General features: G+C 32.5%; 1 protein-coding gene across 4 annotated transcripts in view; it reads left to right on the top strand.

The window, feature by feature from the left end:
- The window catches only part of MKLN1 (muskelin 1), a 178,651-nt gene that overhangs the window by 63,338 nt on the left and 96,465 nt on the right, over positions 1-18,848 (top strand). For 3 of the 4 annotated variants that reach the window (XM_027101903.1, XM_027101904.1, XM_027101905.1), the window contains exons 3-6: positions 4,910-5,052; positions 6,334-6,422; positions 14,728-14,837; positions 17,516-17,708. In XM_027101903.1, the coding sequence (XP_026957704.1) occupies positions 4,910-5,052; positions 6,334-6,422; positions 14,728-14,837; positions 17,516-17,708 (535 nt within the window). Of the gene's footprint in view, positions 1-4,909; positions 5,053-6,333; positions 6,423-14,727; positions 14,838-17,512; positions 17,709-18,848 lie in introns of all 4 variants that reach the window. The other variant, XM_027101906.1, reaches the window with a different exon arrangement.

Below are 18,848 nucleotides of genomic sequence, written 5' to 3'. Positions count from 1 at the left end.
GATTGTGAGTCATTGTTTTATTTTAAAATTAATTTATTAATATTCACATATACAGAATTTAAAGGTTGATAATAAAGGATCTAAAATAATTTTTCTAAAATGTTCATTCTTAATGACTTTTTTTTACAGTTTCTATTACTAAATCTACAGCAGTTATTTCTCCAAATTAAAAGTCATGGAAACCTCTTTAACTATGGGATAACACTGTTTAATAGTAACAGTACTCAGCATTGATGCCCAAGAGTTTGAAAAATAGTTGTAAAATTTATCAATAATGTGATTAAACATTAAAAATTTTATCTAAAATGTATTTGTCAGATCATTGTGCTTTACTTCAGTTAGAGAATTTACATTTTACTTATGTAATTTTTAATGACAAAATCCTATTTGGTTATAAATAAAATTTTATATAGACAAATGCTTTCGGTTGTATTCAGAGGTGATGTGGGATGATGGATGGTGTACAACAGATTGTATAAAGATCCATTTTTACTAGTTACAACATTGTATCTAACTAACCAGTTATCAGAGAAAACTGACTTGTAAACTGAGACTTTAAAGAATGACCAAAGAGAGAAAGGAGGAGGAAGGGATGGGAGGAAGTGGGAGTTCATGAGAAAGACAATGAGATGTAAATAGTCCCTTGCCTAGCTGTGTAGTCTGTTCTCTAATATACAGCTGTATTCTTAAGAAACTCAGTTACCAAAAATCATATTACCACACCTATTAATTTGATATGGATAAAAAGGATTAATAACTTAAGAATAGCAATCTCAATTTTCCTATGGCAATTTCTATAGTAAAGAAATCTTAATAGCTGCTTAGAATGTAAACCTCATATAAACCTAAACAGTTGTTATTGTGTAGTCATTAAATAAAGTTTTGACTGTGGGGTTAGTGAATCAGTAGGAATGCTTTTAGCACCAAATAATAGAAGGTCCTATAACAGTGGGTTAAACAAATAGAGTTTCTTTCCCGCCATCACCCCATCTCTTTCCCTGCCACACACATGGAAACTAGAGTTAGGCAGTTACTGTTGAAAGTTGAGTGGCTCAGGGATGGCTATCTGTGAGATTCTCTTAATCTTTTTCTTCATTGTTGCACAGTGGATGTTACAGCTGTAACTGTTCAGATAGTAAAGAGGCAGCATTTGTTTCAAAAAGCAAAACTTATCCCACAACGAACTTCTGCTTATCTCATTGACCAGAATTTTACCATGTATCTATTTTTGGCCAGAAGGTGGCTAGGAAGAACTGGATTGAGAATGGAGGTTGGGTCAGCCAACCAACAGTATCAGACAAAATCAGATTGATTAAAAAAATTTTTTTTAATTGAACTGTAGTTGATTTACAGTGTTGTGTTAGTTTCAGATGTGGAGCACAGTGATTCAGTTTTATATATATATATATATATATGTATATATATATATATATATTCTTTTTCAGATTCTTTTCCCTTAATAGATTATTACAAAATATTGAGTGTAGTTCCCTGTGCTATACAGTAGGTCCTTGTTGTTTATGTATTTTATATATAGTAGTGTGTATATGTTAATCCCAAACTCCTAATTTATCCCTCCCCATCCTTTCCCCTTTGGTAACCATAAGTTTGTTTTCTATGTCTGTGGGTCTATTTCTGTTTTGTAAATAAGTTCATTTGTATCTTTTTTTTTTAAGATTCCACATATAAGGGATAACATGTTATTTGTCTTTGTCTGGCTTACTTCACTTTATGATAATCTCTAGGTCTGTCCATGTTGCTGCAAATGGCATTATTTCGTTCTTTATTATGGATGTGTGATATTTCATTACATATATATATACACACACACACGCATGCGCGCGTGCACACACACACACCCCATCTTCTTTATCCATTCATCTGTCGATGGACATTGAGGTTGCTTCCATGTCTTGTCTATTGTAAATAGTGCTGCTGTGAACACTGAGGTGCATGTATCTTTTCAAATTATAGTTTTCTCCGAATGTATGCCCAGGAGTGGGATTTCTAGATCATATGGTAACTCTATTTTTATTTTTTGTAATGAACCACATACTGTTCTCTGTAGTGGCTGTACCAATTTACATTCCCACCAACATTCCTTTTTCTCCATACCCTCTCTAGCATTTATTATTTGTAGACTTTTTGATGTTGGCCATTCTGACTAGTGTGAGGTGATACCTCATTGCAGTTTTGATTTGCATTTCTCTAGTAATTAGAGATGTTGAGCATTTTTTCATGTGCCTGTTGGCCATCTGTATGTCTTCTTTGGAGAAATGTCTATTTAGATCTTCTGTGCAGTTTTTGGTTGGGTTGTTTGGTTTTTTATGTTGAGCTGTATGAGCTGTTTGGAAATTAACCCCTTGTTGGTCTCATTGTTTGTAAATACTTTTTCCCTTTCTGTAGATTGTCTTTTTGTTTTGTTTATGGTTTCCTTTGCTGTGCAAAGCTTTTACGTTTCATTAGGTCCCATTTGTTTATTTTTGTTTATATTTCCATTACTGTAGGAGATTGATCCAAAAAAGATACTGCTGTGATTTATGTCAAAGAGTGTGCTGCCTATGTTTTCTTTCAGGAGTTTTACAGTATCCGGTCTTAAATTTAGGTTCTTTTACATATAGCCGTCCAGTTTTCCCAGCACCACTTATTGAAGAGACTGTCTTTTTTCTCCATTGTATATTCTTGCCTCCTTTGCAGATTGACTGATTTTTAATCTAAGCTCTGCCATTTTTTAGCTGTATAACTGTAGTAAGTTATTTAGCCTTTCTAAGCCAGAATTTTTAAAATGAGGAAGAAGAGGATGATTATTGTTATTAAAATACTACTCCTGTTCCTCCTAGTCCTATTAAAACGAGATAATACACATAAAAATCTGAGTAATTTGTCAGACAAGGGAGTTAGTACTCACAAGATATTAATTATATCATCTTTTATGTTACCACCAGCTTCATTCTTTTATTTTATTGAGGTAAAATTCACATAGCATAAAACTAACCATTTTAAAGTGTACAATTAAGTGTCATTTAGTACATTCACAATGTTGTACAGCCATCACTTCTATCTAGTTATTTCATTACCCCATAAGAAAACCTGGTACCAATTAAGCAGTTTCTCCTTTCACCCTTAACCCAGCTCCTGGCAACCAGTAATCTGCTTTCTGCCTCTATGAATTTACCTGCTTTCTGCGTCTATGAATTTACTTGGATATTTTATGTAAATAGAGTCATAACAATATATGGACTTTTGCATTTGACCTCTTTCACTTAACATGTTTTTGAGGTTTATCTGTGTTGTAGCATGTATCAGTACTGCATTCCTTTTCATGGCTAAATAATATTTCATTGTGCAGACATACTCTCTTTTTGTTTGTCCTTTCATCAGTTGATGGACATTTGGGTTGCATATATCTTTTGGCCATTGTGAATAGTTCTGCTCGAAACATTCATGTACAGGTGTTTGTTTGAATACCTTTTTCATTTATTTTTATTATGTAACTAACTAGGAGTAGAACTTTTGGGTCATGTAGTAATTCTATGTTTAACTTTTTGAGGAACCACCAAACTGTGTTCCACATTGTCTGCACCATGTATAAGAGTTCTGGTTTCCTCACATCCTTGCCAACACTTGTTATTTTGTTTTTTTTTGGTTATAGCCATCCTAGTATGTGTGAAGTTATATTTCATTGTGGTTTTGATTTGCATTTTCCTGATGACTAATGATGTTGGACACCTTTTCATGTGCCTGATGGCCATTTGTTTATCTTCTTTGGAGAAAGGGCTATTGAGGTCCTTTGCCCATTTTTAAATTAGGTTGTCTGTCTTTTTCTTGTTGTACAAATTCCTTATATATTCTAGGTACTAAACCCTCATCAGATACATTTCTGCAAGTATTTTCTCCCACTCTATAGGTTGTCTTTTCACTTTCTTGATAGTGTCCTTTGATGCACAAAACTTTAATTTTGATGAAGTCCAGTTTATTTTATATTTTGTTGCTTGTACTTTGGAGTCATATCTAAGAATCCATTGCCAAATCCAGAGTCATGAAGATATACCCCTATTTTCATCTTAAGAGTTTTATAGTTTTACCTCTTACTTTTATGTCTTAGGTTTGATTGTATTGGTTCGATTTTGGATCACTTTCGATACATTTTGAGTTAATTTTTGTGTATGGTACAAAGTGGGACCACCAACTTCATTCTGTTCTCCTTTATCATGAGTATTACCCATTATTATGAAGCATGAAGCCACTCCAACATGTAACATGAGTTGTTTCCTAAATAGCTTTTTCCTGATGTATTTGACAAGTAGTAGTTTCCTTCTTAATTTTTATTATTGAAGACAGCCTGCATAATGTAAAATGTGTTCCCTAATGAACTGACGCCATTTTATCCTGTGTATAATAGCAAAACTTGAGCTATATTAGATATATCTATGGTAGGTCTGAGTTTTTTAATTTATAAAATTGGCAGGGGTGAATAGTAAATCTGTTTTTTTCTAGGTTTAAAATTTTACCACTGATTTTGAACATTGAATTTATTATTGAAGTGTAGTCAGTGAGAATATGTAATTGTTACTTTTGCATTCTAATTTTGTTTTATTTCATTATTCATAGTCTGTTATATCTTACTGAATGTCATTCCTTGATTAGAAGTTATCTCACTAGTCCTTTTTTCCCTCCTTCATCTATATTGTTGAGAATGATGTAGTTTCCTGGGAGAAAGTGGTGATGTTATGGTAGCTTGACTGTTGCATACTATCCTTTAGCATAAAAAATAAAAATAAAAAAATCTGCCAGTGTAGGATGAACATTATACGTTCTTGAGTTAACTGGCCAAAATTTTAACTATTCATGTTGTCTACCGATTTGTTTTAAATGGAGGAGGATATAATTTGGTTGTTCCTTTTTGTAGTACTTGATTCTGAAGCTTGAAAGGCCTGCTATAGTCCAGAATATCACGTTTGGAAAATATGAGAAAACTCATGTCTGCAATTTGAAGAAATTTAAAGTCTTTGGTGGAATGAACGAAGAAAACATGACAGAGCTATTGTCCAGGTGGGTTATGATTATGGGGAGGAAAGAGTTTCTAAACAATCTGCAGTCTTAGTTTAGTCTCTTTGTAGCTAAATCTGCATGGTTTGTTTTTTCTTGCAAAGGAGAAAAGAGTATTTCTACTATTTTATTTCTAGTGCCTTATTTTAATATTGTGCTTTAGTTAGCTTTTTCCCACCAGATACTAATTAATATTGTTACCAAAGCAGAAAGAATAAAATTTGGGGGTATTTTTCTACTTCTTATTTTTCAATCTTATTTTTGAATTGTTAATGACTTCACATATACTTCTCAGCTATAATAAAAATCTTTGCTGTAATCCTTGATGTAAAAATATAGAATCTGTCCAGAACATTAAGATTGAGTGCCCTAATCTGGAAGTAATATTCTGGGAGTTTAGTATAAATTGGAAACTAAACAGAGTAAAAGTATGTGACTGCACCTACTGCAGTGCCTACCTCTTGGAAGGAGCTCAGTAAATTTGAGTTTTGACAACATAGATCACCAGGAATGAATGTTAATTTGCCCTTTAGATGATGAAAAATGGGATAGAAGGTGGAGTGGACAAATAAAGCCATGCAGTTTTAGAATATATTTGTGACATGGTGTGTCCCTTTAGCACAATATGTAAGTATGTATTACGCCTAGACTACATTTGATTTAAGTCATGAAAGTATATCAGAATATAAGGCAACCTGACTTAGTGACTTTCCCATAAATACTTGAGTCAGCCCAAGTTGTTTAAGTAGAGAAGTGATACGGGTTTATTTTTATGTAGGATAAAGCGGATGCTATTAAACCAACAGAGTAAGGTTGTCTTTGAAAATTTATTCAGCTATAAAAGGAACATTGGCATCTTAGTCAGAATTTAATAACTTAATTCTTTGACAGATTCTAATATTTGGCTCTGTTTAAGTTGTAAGATATGAGTATGAATTGTTTTTAAATTTTCTTCTTACTGCTTGAATATTTTATATTGTATTTAGTTATACATTAGGGACACTAGGTATTGTCACACATTTTCATGTATTGTAGTCACATTCTTTAATTAACACAACATTTTTTCATTAGCCCTCATTTAATTAAGAGAATACAGTATAGTGCAGTTGATGTGAATGTACAAGTTTTGTCCTATATTCTCATGTTCAACTACTTCGTTACATTGTCCCTGTCATATATTCTGAGCATTCGTTGACCTTAAAATCAGAGTATGATATTAATCTCTGTTTTAGTGCATTTACTAAATTATGAAATCAGATTTGATAACGTTATTTTTTTTCACAGTGGCTTAAAGAATGATTATAACAAAGAAACATTTACCTTGAAGCATAAAATTGATGAACAGATGTTTCCTTGTCGATTCATTAAAATAGGTAAGGTTTTCAGCATTCTGGAGTAGAAATAAATTCTTTATACCATCAGTCATCAAACTAAACTACAGCCTGTGGGCCAAATCCTGCAGGTTCCCTGTTTTTATTTTAAAATAAAATTTTATGGCAACACTGCCATGCCACTTGTTCACATAGTGTCTTTGTCTGCTTTTGCACTACATGGCAAAGTTGAGTAGTTGTAAGAGACCACCTAGCCCACAAAGCCCAAAATGTTTACTATTTGGCTGACCCCCTACTTTATAAATCTGTAATTAAGTGACAGTTATTTCAAATGGAAACTTTTCTACTTTCTCATTTGAAAGTTTCTTAGAACCTTTTCTAAATACTTTCTCATTTTATGAGATACATGGATTTGATTGCCTTGATTGTTTTATGGAAGGTTTATCAGTTCTGAAGTTATATCGTTCTAAAACCAAATATTGCCGTATTCCTTAAGGCCATATATTATGGTTATTTTCTATTCTTTTATATTTCATTTTTTGTGTGTGTGATAATGTTGGTCAAACTCATAAAACTAATTTCATAACCCATTAATAAGTTTCAAAGTAATGTTTGAAAAATGCTACCTAAGCATTTATTGTGTTTATTTAGCAAGTGTTTTTGGTTAAGAAAGTATGTGTAATGCCTCCTCAAAACTAGTGTTTTTAGGATTATTTTGTTTATCTATAAGATGGATTAGTTAGAAGGTAGGAAGGTTGAGGACTTGACTCTTTTAGTTTTCATCTATATTTCATACCTTTGAAAATATTATGTTAAAATTGAGATTAAGGTGAGTCATATCCCTTTAAGAATGATAATAAAGGCCAGAATCCCATGTTTTGATTTGGGAGAAAATTCCTCTTTTGGAAGGACCAGCTCCATAGTCATTGTTTCCCAGTCTATCAAGAGTTGGCCTGTTCATTTCATTGAGTCAAATAGTTCCATTAGACGAAAAGAATATCTGAGATCTATAAAGACTACTTATAGAGGGGAAACTATTTTTAGAATCATTGGGCTGTTTGGTGTGTTACTTTCTTTTATAAATATAGTTTTTATTGTTATAATTAATTAAATAAAAAACCTGTATCCTGTTTACCTATGAGAATTTAGGAACAAGCAGATTTTTAAGATAAATTCTTGATTGTTTCTTCTTTCATGCTAATGAGTAATTCTTTCCTCAGTATGCAGACCACCCATTTCTTATAGATTCTTGCATAGCTTGAACAATTCTATGATCTTACATTCCAAATGTAGAAGCAGTGAAAATATCTTACATTTTCATGTAGTAAATTTAGATTTTATAATTTTGAAGTACTTATTCAACCTCTAATTGCTTAGTCATGCAAAATGAAATGTTCTCTTTTTGGCTTTTTTTTTCATTAGAACTGTGAATAAAAGTCTGTTTAAAGATTTTGAATAGTTTCTTCCCTTAAAAAATGTATAGGACAACAGAGGTCTCTTATGGATCAGTTAGACATTCAGATGCCTGAAAACAAGAAGTTGGACCTCTTTCCAGCCCTTTCTATCAGCCTTCTAGTTGTAGGGCATGATGATGTTTTTTACTTGACCCTGGTGGGTTAGTTTTATGGTATTCAGGCAAAATGTTAACTAGAGCTTTCCAAATAATTGAAGACACTTATTAACTCATTTGATATTTAGGGTATTAATATTTATATAACTTCATGTTTCTCACTTTTCTGTTAAAAAATATTAATAGTGGTCTGCATTGTTTTTGCTTTTCAACCTTTTCCCCACATTCTCTTGATAAGTTTTGTTTTTTTAAAATAATATAAGGAAAATGTGAAACTTAAAGCCTGTGTTAGGCTTTTTATAGTTTGATGTTTTTAAACTAGTTTTTTTAGTTTGATGTTTTCTTTAAAAATAATTTCGATAAAACACTTAAGTGATGTGTAGCTTTCTTTTGGTGGTTATTCACACAGATACTTGTTTACCTGGCTGGGATAAATTGTTGGAATTCTTCTTAAAAGAAAAAATGTTTTTGAATACTTCACATTTATGTTGTATAATGATATGTTTGAAAGATCTTGCTTTATTTAAAAAAAAAGTTTATTCTTAAACAATACAATTTCTAAATATAGTCAGCCTTCAGTTATTCATAGTAATGGAGGGGAACAGAAGCAAGGCTTAACTTAATGGCGGATAATCTCCAAATCATGCACTGACATCTAAATATGATAATTTGCATGTATAAAGAGTATAGCTTATTCATTAAATTTGGCTTAGACCCAATTTAAGTAAGTTTGTTTACAAATTAACAAGGAAAGTAAGCCTTCATTTTTACTGCATGGCAGGGGTTAGGTTTTTAAGATCTGTTGTGGATAATCCACAGTGCCAGCATAGCTGAACTGACCTTTAAGTAAATTTTACTTTCCTTTCTTAAGTTACCTTTTGTATAAAATGAGTATGATAATACTTTCTCTGTCTAATGATAGGATAGGTTGCTATATTGGACATTTTCTTGAGTTCTTTTGTAGTTTGTGGATGAGTGGTAGTCTTATAAATTTTAATTTAAGATCATATTTATGAAGGAAATATTTTCATTTTGAATGTCTCTTTTTTATATATTTATATTCATAGAGCTCTTGATTACATGTCTTTTTACATGTAGTATTTTAAGTACTATAGAAAAAGTACATACACAAATATAATTTGAACCATCATGTCATTTCAGCAATCATTATTTAGAACTTCTTACATGTTTTTATTGTTTTGCGTTTGTAAGTGCTTTCACATGTGGTATCTCATTTGAGCACTATACTGGAAGATAAAAATCTTTCCTTTTTTGGTTAAGGAAAATGAGAGTAGAAATCAAATGATGTGTCCCAGGGTACATAGCTAGTAAGTGATGGATCAAAGACATAGCATTTGGTATATGCTTTTGGATATGTGTTTGTATTGCTTTAAAGTAGTATAATAGATATTGTTTATGAAGCATCTGCCTAACACTCTGTGAAATAGGTATTATTACACTCACTTTACAGATGAGGAAACTGAAGTTTAGAGGTAAATTAAATGATTAGGCCAAGACGTTACAGGTAGTAGAACGTAGAGATGGTATACAAACTTAAGTCTGTCTTTTTACGAATGTTGAGTTCTTTTACTGTGTGATATATGTAAGTTTTGTTTCCTCAGGTAGATTGTAAAATCCTAGGGGATAGCAGCTGTCTTCAGACTCCTCAGATTTCAGAAGCAACAAGCAAACTGCTTGCCTCACTAGAGACATCGTATATATACTTTTTGAGTTTATTGTACAGAAATTTATAGGGATTAATCAATGGCTGTGTGAACTTAATGGAGGAAAAGTTACATCTTTATGGTGTCTAACCTCTAACAAATGTACTGAGCATTTCCTTCAATTATGAATATAGGCAATAACTCATAGCAATACCTGTGACTTGTCACAGATAGAAGTTATAAATATTTCCCATCACATTACACCATGGCAAGTATCATCATAACTTTGAAATTATGATAATTATTAGACCTGCCACTAGATCTTCTTATCTAATGTGTTAATAAAAAAGCATATATATTTCTATATCATAATTTTCTATCTTCATTATTTTTATGACTATATTTCAATACAGTTTGCTTACTCTATAATCTTATGTATTTTTCATTTTACATTTAAATCTGAGAGGGATTGGGTCACAGGGTTCACTGACTAGCCAAAGGGAGTTCACCACACAAAAAAGCCAAAGAGCCCATGCTGGCGTGAAATCTTTGATAGGGCTTAGTGTGGAAGTTGAGAGTTGGCCTTAGGAAGAAGCTTGGTTTTGAGTAAGGTTTGTAAGTAAAAAGAAAATTTAGTAAAGAAGGAGAGTTGTTGATTGGGAGGCCAGATTCAAGAGAGCAAGTTAAAGGTTTGGAAGGGAAAACCTCAGTTGGAGATTAGATCAGATGACTGAAAACATAAAGTTGAATGGGATGAGAGTATTGGTTATAGATGACTAGAAAGGTTTATATCTTGATTCATAGCCAAGATAACAGTTATATCAGGAAATAAGAAGGTGATTTGAAGGCAGAAGGAGGTACTGATTCTTGGAAGGATTCTGGAGGAGTCCTGGTTTTTGGTAGAGGGATGACTTGGATTTCTATGAATCTTTTGGATTTTTGCAGCCTGGATGGGTGTGGGAGCTTCAGAGAAGCTTTGGCTGGATGAGTACCCTGTCTTCTGGGGGCGGGGGTAGGGGTGGGGCGGCGGGGAGGTGCCCTGATGGTGGCCTTCATGAGAGCATGTGGAAAGGTAACATTTTAAAATTATAGCTAGTGGGAACATGCTATAAATATAAAGCACAGGAAGCTCAGCTCAGTGCTCTGTGATGACCTAGATGGGTGGGATGGGGGACAGGGAGGGAGGTGCAAGAGGGAGGGGATATAGGTATACATACAGTGTATTCATTGTACAGCAGAAACTAACACAACATTGTAAAGCAGTTATACTCCAATAAAAAAATAAAAAGGAAGAAAATTAATATAGTAATAAGAGCTAATAATAATAGCTAACATTTATTGAGCACTTACCATGTGCCAGCTACTGTGCTAAGTGCTTTGTGTACTTATTAATCTGTAAGTAGAATAGATGCAGTCTTTCAGAGTGGTTAATCTTAAATTTTAAAGATCTTCCAGAAGCTGATCTTAAAAGTACTAGCATCTTCTAAGAGCTGTTTAGCTGTCTAGACAGTAGCTTCCCAAGTGATAATACCAAAGCATATTGAATGTACCACATATATGTTTAATTGTGTTGAGATGTTGACCCCCACCAATCATACAGTCACCAAATCCTGCAGCCTAGTATGCTTGTGTACTAAATACCTTATCATTTTCTATGCATGCCATTTTATGGAAAACGTATGAGAGGCACTGATCCTGCTCATGTCCTTGTCTGATTATCCCATTGGAAAAACTGGTGGTTGAATTCTTAGGATACAAACTCTTAGCCTTGGGATGTGTATTAGGAGTTGCTAATCTTTTTTTTTGAGGTGAGAGCAAAGGCATCTTTCATTACGGAGCGAAGAAGGTGTGCTTGGAGCTCCAATTCACATTTAGGTTTCTGATATATAATATGGAGTATGTCTAATATGTAGTATTAGTGTTGTTAATGCCATCAAAAATCATTGGTAAAATTTGAAATGGTTGTATATCATTCTGCTCATTCTGTATATATGCCTTCAGTCTGTTAAAAATTAACTATAGTCTTCATTCATCTAATATATGATCTTGTGAGATGACTGCCTACTTAACCTCCCTCCCACAATTGCTTCAAAGGAATTAATAAAAGAACGTTTTACTTTCTTGAATAGATATAGTAGGAAGATTTTTTTTCCTCCTAATTTTATTGAACTTGGACCTGGAACTTGAGAATGGATTTCAGATCACTAACTAATGTTATATGTCTGTGGTCACAGTTATAGACTGTGTTCTTGGGGCCTGGAGTTTCGAATCCTGTTTTATTCTGACTTTTATATTACTTAATGGTTATTGCAGTGATATAGTAGTACACTTTTTAAATGGTACTGCTACATGAAGAAATGAACACCAAAACAGTGATGATAATTCAGTATTCGTTGGTATAAACCTTTTTGAAATTTGTGTTGTTTGCACATATAAACTGAAGGCCATGTTAAACATCCCGGGAGTCCTACATATATCCTAATGACTGGTTCCTGTTGCTTCTGTCTTGACTCACACAGCTTCCTTTAGAGGACAGAATAGAAAAGCATCTGACTTAGTACATCTTAGCTCTTCACTGAGTCTGATATGCTAGAAAAGAGCAGTGGACTTGGAAATAAGAAGACCTGATATCAGATATTGTGGATATTCTGTTTTGATACTTAATCAAAAATTGGCAAGTGTTAGTTTCTTAAAGGTAGTTGCATTACTCAGCCTGAACCATGTCAATGTTATATTAAAATCCATTGGCCTGTCTTGTACTTTGAATCAGTCTCTCATCCATGCATGGTTTTGTAAAATCATTCATTGGTCATTTAGAAAATGTGATTCCCTAAGTTATGCACATCTTTCAAATGTTGGAACATTTCATTATATAATATTTTTTTAAAAATCACAACGTTATTATCACCACCAATCTCATCAGAAAAGTACTGGGTAGTAGCTAAGTTCACAATGGTGAATACTAATTTTCCGAAATTCTGATTTTTCCTCAAAAGTTTGAATTTTATCCTTGGCAAGAAAACTGTCATTTGTTATCCTTGAAATGACAGGTAAACATCTGTCAAATACCCAAATCTAAATAATCATAGATTGTCAGTTTTTCTTTTAAGGGCTATTTCAGTGGTTATTTCAGCTCACAACTCAGCTTACACAGGTTCTTTTTCTTGAGACAGCCTTCATGCTTTGGTATGCAGCAAAAGTACTTTATGTGTACTTTCCATTGTATCACACAGAATATTAAAGTGATGTGTACTTAATGATAGGAATTTATTAAAATTTATTCTTACACATCATCAGAGACATTCTTAAATGAATTGTCTTTTTGTTTTTTAACTGCAGGTGTGTGATGGTAAGGAATACAGTTCAATTCATACTGTATTAAGAAATACTGGGACACTTTTCATGCTACTTTTTGTGGCACTACCAAGATGCCAACAGTTTTATTCAGCATTGCCTTTGCACCATGAGTGCAAATGTCAGTACAGTTTAAAAAAAAAAAGGCTATAAAGCCCTAGTCTTATTATGAAAAATAGTTTTGACCACATGGGACCTCCTAAAAGGGTTGTGGGGATCCCCAGGAGCCCATGGATCACAGGTTAAAAACCTCTACTCTGTCCTGTCATTGCTGGTATGAAATGTTATCTTCATCCTATGTTAAATTCCTCTGGATCCTTGAGAGATTTTTGGATACACTCTTCTGCTCCAGTGATTTTACTTCGTTTTCCTTTGCTAATATCAAACTTACAATTACTGTATCTTTTAGTATGTTTATTTTCTTATTATTTGTATTATTTTAGATATTTTGTGTTACTGATTTTTTTCAGATCAGCTTGTCTGGTTACATGTCAAGAAAAAAGTTGGATATATACCATTAGGATTATGAGACTACATTAAATTTATAATTAATTTGAGGGGAATTAATATGTTTACAATTGAGTTTTCCCATCTAGGAACATATTAAGTAAAATTTTTATGTTTTAAAATTTTATTTTCTTGCATATTTTAAACTTTATTCTAAGATATTTTAAGCTTTTTTTTGCTATTACAAAGGAGACTTTTCATTACATTTTCTAGTTGGGTTTTCTAGATACAGGGAAAGTTGATTTTCATGTTTACCTTGCATACAAACTTTAAAAGTTTTTCAGTTAAATCTCTTGAATCTTTTAGATAGATAAGCTATACCATCTTCAAGTGATAATATTTTTTCTTAATTTGCAAATTTTTTTCCTGATTGCATTAGCTAAGATCTCCCACATAGCGTTGAGTAGTACAGATATTGGGCCTCTTTGTCTTGTTCCTGACTTGAGTGTGAGTACTTAATGTTTCTCCATTAGTTTTGGTTTTGGTTTTTTGGGTTTTTTTGAGGTTTTTGTTACTTAAAAAAAAAATCTAGGTAACAAAGTTTTCTTTTGCCTTCTATTCCTTATATATTGAGGTGTTTTTTTTTTTAAGTAAATTTTATTAGTTTGCTCTTAGCATCTGTTGAAGTAATCAGATGTGTTTCTCTTTTACTTTGTTAACATAGTGAATTACATTAATGTTGCTCCTGTTGAACCAACCTTCCATTCCTGGAATGAACTCTATTTAGTTACAGTGAAAATCTGGTAGAATTTTTTTTCAGCCTTTTAAAAAATTTATTATTTTTAAAAATTTTGAATATATACTCATAGCTGAGATTGTCCTTAAAACCTTTCTCTTCCGGTTTTGTTTTCCAGGTTATGCCACTTTGATAAGTAATTGAACTTTCAGTCTCTTTCTGTGCTGTGATACAGTTTAAATTATATAGTAATTATTTGTTTCCTGTGGTTTGGTAAAATTCACCTGCTAAATCATCTAACCCTGGTCCTGTTTTTTGGGGGATAGATAAATGACCACTTTGAGTTTATCTTCAGTGTCTTTATAATTAAAGCAACCTCATGATGGCATGGATCATAGGTTTCTTTTTGCTACTGTGGCCCCAGCACCCAATAGTGCAGTGCTGGGGATATAGAAAGTATTCAGTAAATTTGTTGAATGAATCCTAATAAGTTTGAATAGTGATTTTACTTTGCTGAAGTTTTATTTGAACTATGTTAATTTTTTTTCTTTTTCTTTCTTATTTTTCTCCTCAAAGTTCCACTCTTATCGTGGGGACCCAGCTTTAACTTTAGCATCTGGTATGTTGAACTTAGTGGCATTGATGATCCCGATGTAGTACAACCCTGTCTCAACTGGTATAGTAAGGTAGGACTGTATTTTAAAATCCTGATTTCATGCTTCAAGTGCCTATAATAAAGAGAGAATTGTGTCACTCTCTTCTCTTAATTGAGAATAATTTAAAATATTGAGAATAGTAATAATAGTTATAAAGATTAATCAACATTTATTAAGCATTTACGTTTTGCCAGGTTCTAAGCTTCTTTATCACTTATTTACTCATTGCCACTCTATGAAATAGGTACAGTTATTATCCATATTTTACGGGTGATGAAGTGAAACACAGGTGAAGTATTTTGCCTAAGGCCACACAGTTGTAAAGTGCTCAGGGCAGTATATCAACTCAGTCTGGCACCAGAGTCTGCTATTACATTATTATACCCATCTGTCTCTGAATTTTGTTTTTAACCTATATTGGTAGAAACATTTAAACATAGTTTTTAGTGGGGTAGTTTTGGTTCCAGATTGCTTATATTATATATTCCTCCATTGTGTTCGTGTTGAGTAAAATAGGAATATTTACTTTTCCTTTTAACTAAAATTTCAAATAGTTTCTATAAATATTATGATCTTATTCTTATAAGGAGTATAAAGGTGATATTTAATAATTTTATTCATAGGTCATTTTATACAATAAATGCAGCCTGAAAAATGTGAATTTAAATGATTAAGTAATAGGTCTTTGATTTTTTTGAACACCTTTAATGCTTCACCTTTGTTTCTGATGTATATCTATTTGACTCTTTTGGCTATGTTTTTGTGGGGGGAGGACTATTTCTTGTTAGGGGAATGATAAAGCTTTAGTCTAATCACTATTTCCTGATATCTTTATTTGCAGATAGGGCTGAATTGTCAACTCATAGGCGATTGGGAAGCAATATAGGTTCTTCCTAAGGTTTTTTTTATATAGAATTTCAGCCCTTTTCTGGTCAGCTTAATTGAGGAACTTTCTGTTTGATTTATTTTTGGCATTCGGTTATATTCAATTTAAAATAGATGCTGGCTTTTTGTATTTTCTGTATGTTTTTTATATATTCTTGGATTACCTGTAATATTGTAAATTCTTTCAAGGTAGAGATGATATTTTTAAACATTAAAAATCACCTTTACAGTGTTATACACATAATAGTGCTTAGTATATACTTATAATCTTCTAAATTCTGTTGGTTCTTCTTAAAAAAATAATGAGTAAGCTTTTCTGATACTTAAACATTTTTTTTTCTCTTTAGTCTATGATGTGTACATGTGTCTTCTTTAATATACTCACAAATCTCTTGATATTGTAGGAAGCTGCAAATTTTACCTTTTTTCCCCAACACTGTGGACAGATTATATTTGAGAACTTAAAATTGTTCAGTCATTGACTTGTCAAGTTCTCTCTACTTATTGTGAACCTCTAGAAATTAAAGTCTTCACCCTCTTTGAATTTCAATCCTTTTTCAAAGCATTATAATTTTGTTTCATAAATCCTCTCCTACTGTGTATCTGTATGCAGCCTGATAGAAAATTTAAAATGTGGATGTGATTCATACTCCTAAAGTCAGCATGATAAAAAGGTATTATTGTTTAATATGGTTCCAGATAGTTAGGATAAATCTTTATTCAGAGGCTAAGCATAAGAAACTATTAATGTGAAGTTAGTTTGGATATAGAATCATTCTTTTGTTATTTGATGAAGGAAAATATTAGTTAACTAGAGTGTTTAAGGAAAAATGTTTTGATCACCTTTTATTAATAAAAAATCAGAGACTATAAAGTGATTAGTGTTTCAAGTCTTGTAAATTTTCCTGCCTATTAAAGAGTAAGGCTTACAAGTAAATTGTATTTTTGCTTGGTTATTATGCACTGCTTCTGTGTCATCAGTTTAGTTTATTAATTCTTATTTAGGAAATTATAGAAATAACATATTCTTGAATTAAATTTTCTTTTAAATTCTTTATATGAGCTTGTTTTTTGTCATTCTTTGGCATCCTTTTCTGGGGGAGATTTAGTAAATTGAATATTTCTTTTGGGATTGTAATTAATTGAGATTTTTACTTTATAGCTCTTTAATCGATGAGGTAGCCCAGGTTTAGAAAAAAAATTATAAAACTTTAAATAGTCTCTTTCTGATGATTTTGAATCATAAAACCTGTTTGTGAATTTGAAATTCATGAACATTTGATAATATTTGTCATTCAAGTAATAACTTATTACTAAGAACCAAGAACAAAGAGCATAAACATTTATGTATATTATTTAATGGTTTCTGTGCATTCGGTACCAACATTGTTATCTGATTAGTAAAAGCCTTGGAAGTTATCATTTTTACCATCTTAAGTAAGCTTTGATAAATAGTTTTTCTGGTTCTTTTCTTGAAAGTTCAGGCTCTAGAACTAGGCCTGGTTTCATCTTTTAATATCTTTTATCTTCATGAAGTATATGCCTGATATATCGTATACGTTCATCTCTTTAATATCTTTCTGCTATATACTTTGTGACCTTTGGTGAGTTATTACAATTGACTAAGCTTCAGTTTTGCCATTTAATAGTGGATATAATAATGATACTAATGAATAGGGTTAGTACAGTGCTTAGTTATGCTTAGTATACTTAGTTAATGCTTAGTAAATGCTCACTTTACGTTAGTAATTATCACTTATTGTTTCCTACAGTAATAACTAACCAAATCTCTTCTTTTCATACCTTCTCTTGTGTTCCAGTAGTACCGTGAACAGGAAGCTATTCGCCTTTGCCTAAAACACTTCAGACAACATAACTATACAGAGGCCTTTGAATCACTGCAAAAGAAAACCAAGATTGCCCTGGAACATCCCATGTTAACAGATCTGCACGATAAATTGGTACTGAAGGGTGATTTTGATGCTTGTGAAGAATTGATTGAAAAAGCTGTAAATGGTATGTCATAAACATGTAAACTTAGATTGGTTATTAGGGTGATTTTAAGTATATACAAGAAGCAGGTGTTTTAAAAGAATATAGGTTTATGCCAGTTCTTAGTTTCTTTCTTTCTTTTCTCCCCCCCATCTCTTTACCCTGTAAAGTTGTTAGCTCTTTGAATTAAGGACTTATTTTATGTAAGACAGGTCCATAATGTAATAATGAGACTTGAAAAATAAGAAAGTAACATACTTGAACTCACATACCTAAATTTAAGTTGTCATCTTGGAAAACCATGCACTTATAAATGCTAACATTGATTAATACTGAACCACTTAGAAAAAGTCTTTTAATGTTACCTTCAGTATCAGTGACCTATTCCTTTACATATTTTTGTTGGTAGCAGATTGTCATTTTTTTTAATAGTGTAATTTGAGGGTGAGGAGTGCTTGGATAAGTCAAAAAATTTTATTATTATACAGTTAATAATGAATGAGGAGATTTGTATTGGAAACATCGTCTGTGTGATGTGGATGCTACATAATTGCTGATTTTCTTGGGTAGCCTGTATTCTGGCTCTGAAAGAAATGTGAATATTGGAACATAATATAATCTCCCAAAGTAATTGTTTTGGAGGATGACACCAATTGAATATTTAAGGTCTGGTATGTTTTGTTATTTAAAATAAGGAACTCTGTTGTTGCTGTATAGAGTAGCATCCTTTAAAAAAACCCTACACTTTCATAGTAACAAAGAACAGAGTAGGTGCTGTGGTATAATAAAAAGTAAATATTTGGTCTTTTCTCTTTCCTGGCACACAGCTCCTAAAACCCTTGGGATCTGCGGGGTGATGAGTGTCTTTTGTATGCTGAGATGACTGGTGGCTGGAGTCCCTAGATAGCTTCAGATCTCCAGAAAGATCAAACCATGTGATTAGAGGGCTGAAACTTTCAATCCCACCCCTGACCTCTGGGGAGAGGAGCAGGGTCAGAGATGGTGTTCAGTCACCTAAAACCATGTTTTAATCAATCATGCCTACATAATGGAACCTCTAAAAAAGCCCTAGAGCTTGACACACACACACACACAGACACACACACCCCTGTACCTTACACACACACACACACACACACACACACACACACACACACACACACA

This window comes from Aethalodelphis obliquidens, unplaced genomic scaffold (assembly GCF_003676395.1).
Source record: "Aethalodelphis obliquidens isolate GAN/ISIS:26980383/991018 unplaced genomic scaffold, ASM367639v1 scaffold5, whole genome shotgun sequence".
Lineage (NCBI taxonomy): Eukaryota > Metazoa > Chordata > Mammalia > Artiodactyla > Delphinidae > Aethalodelphis > Aethalodelphis obliquidens.
The sequence above is the reverse complement of the archived record's forward strand: the minus strand, read 5'-3'. Positions and strand labels throughout refer to the sequence as shown.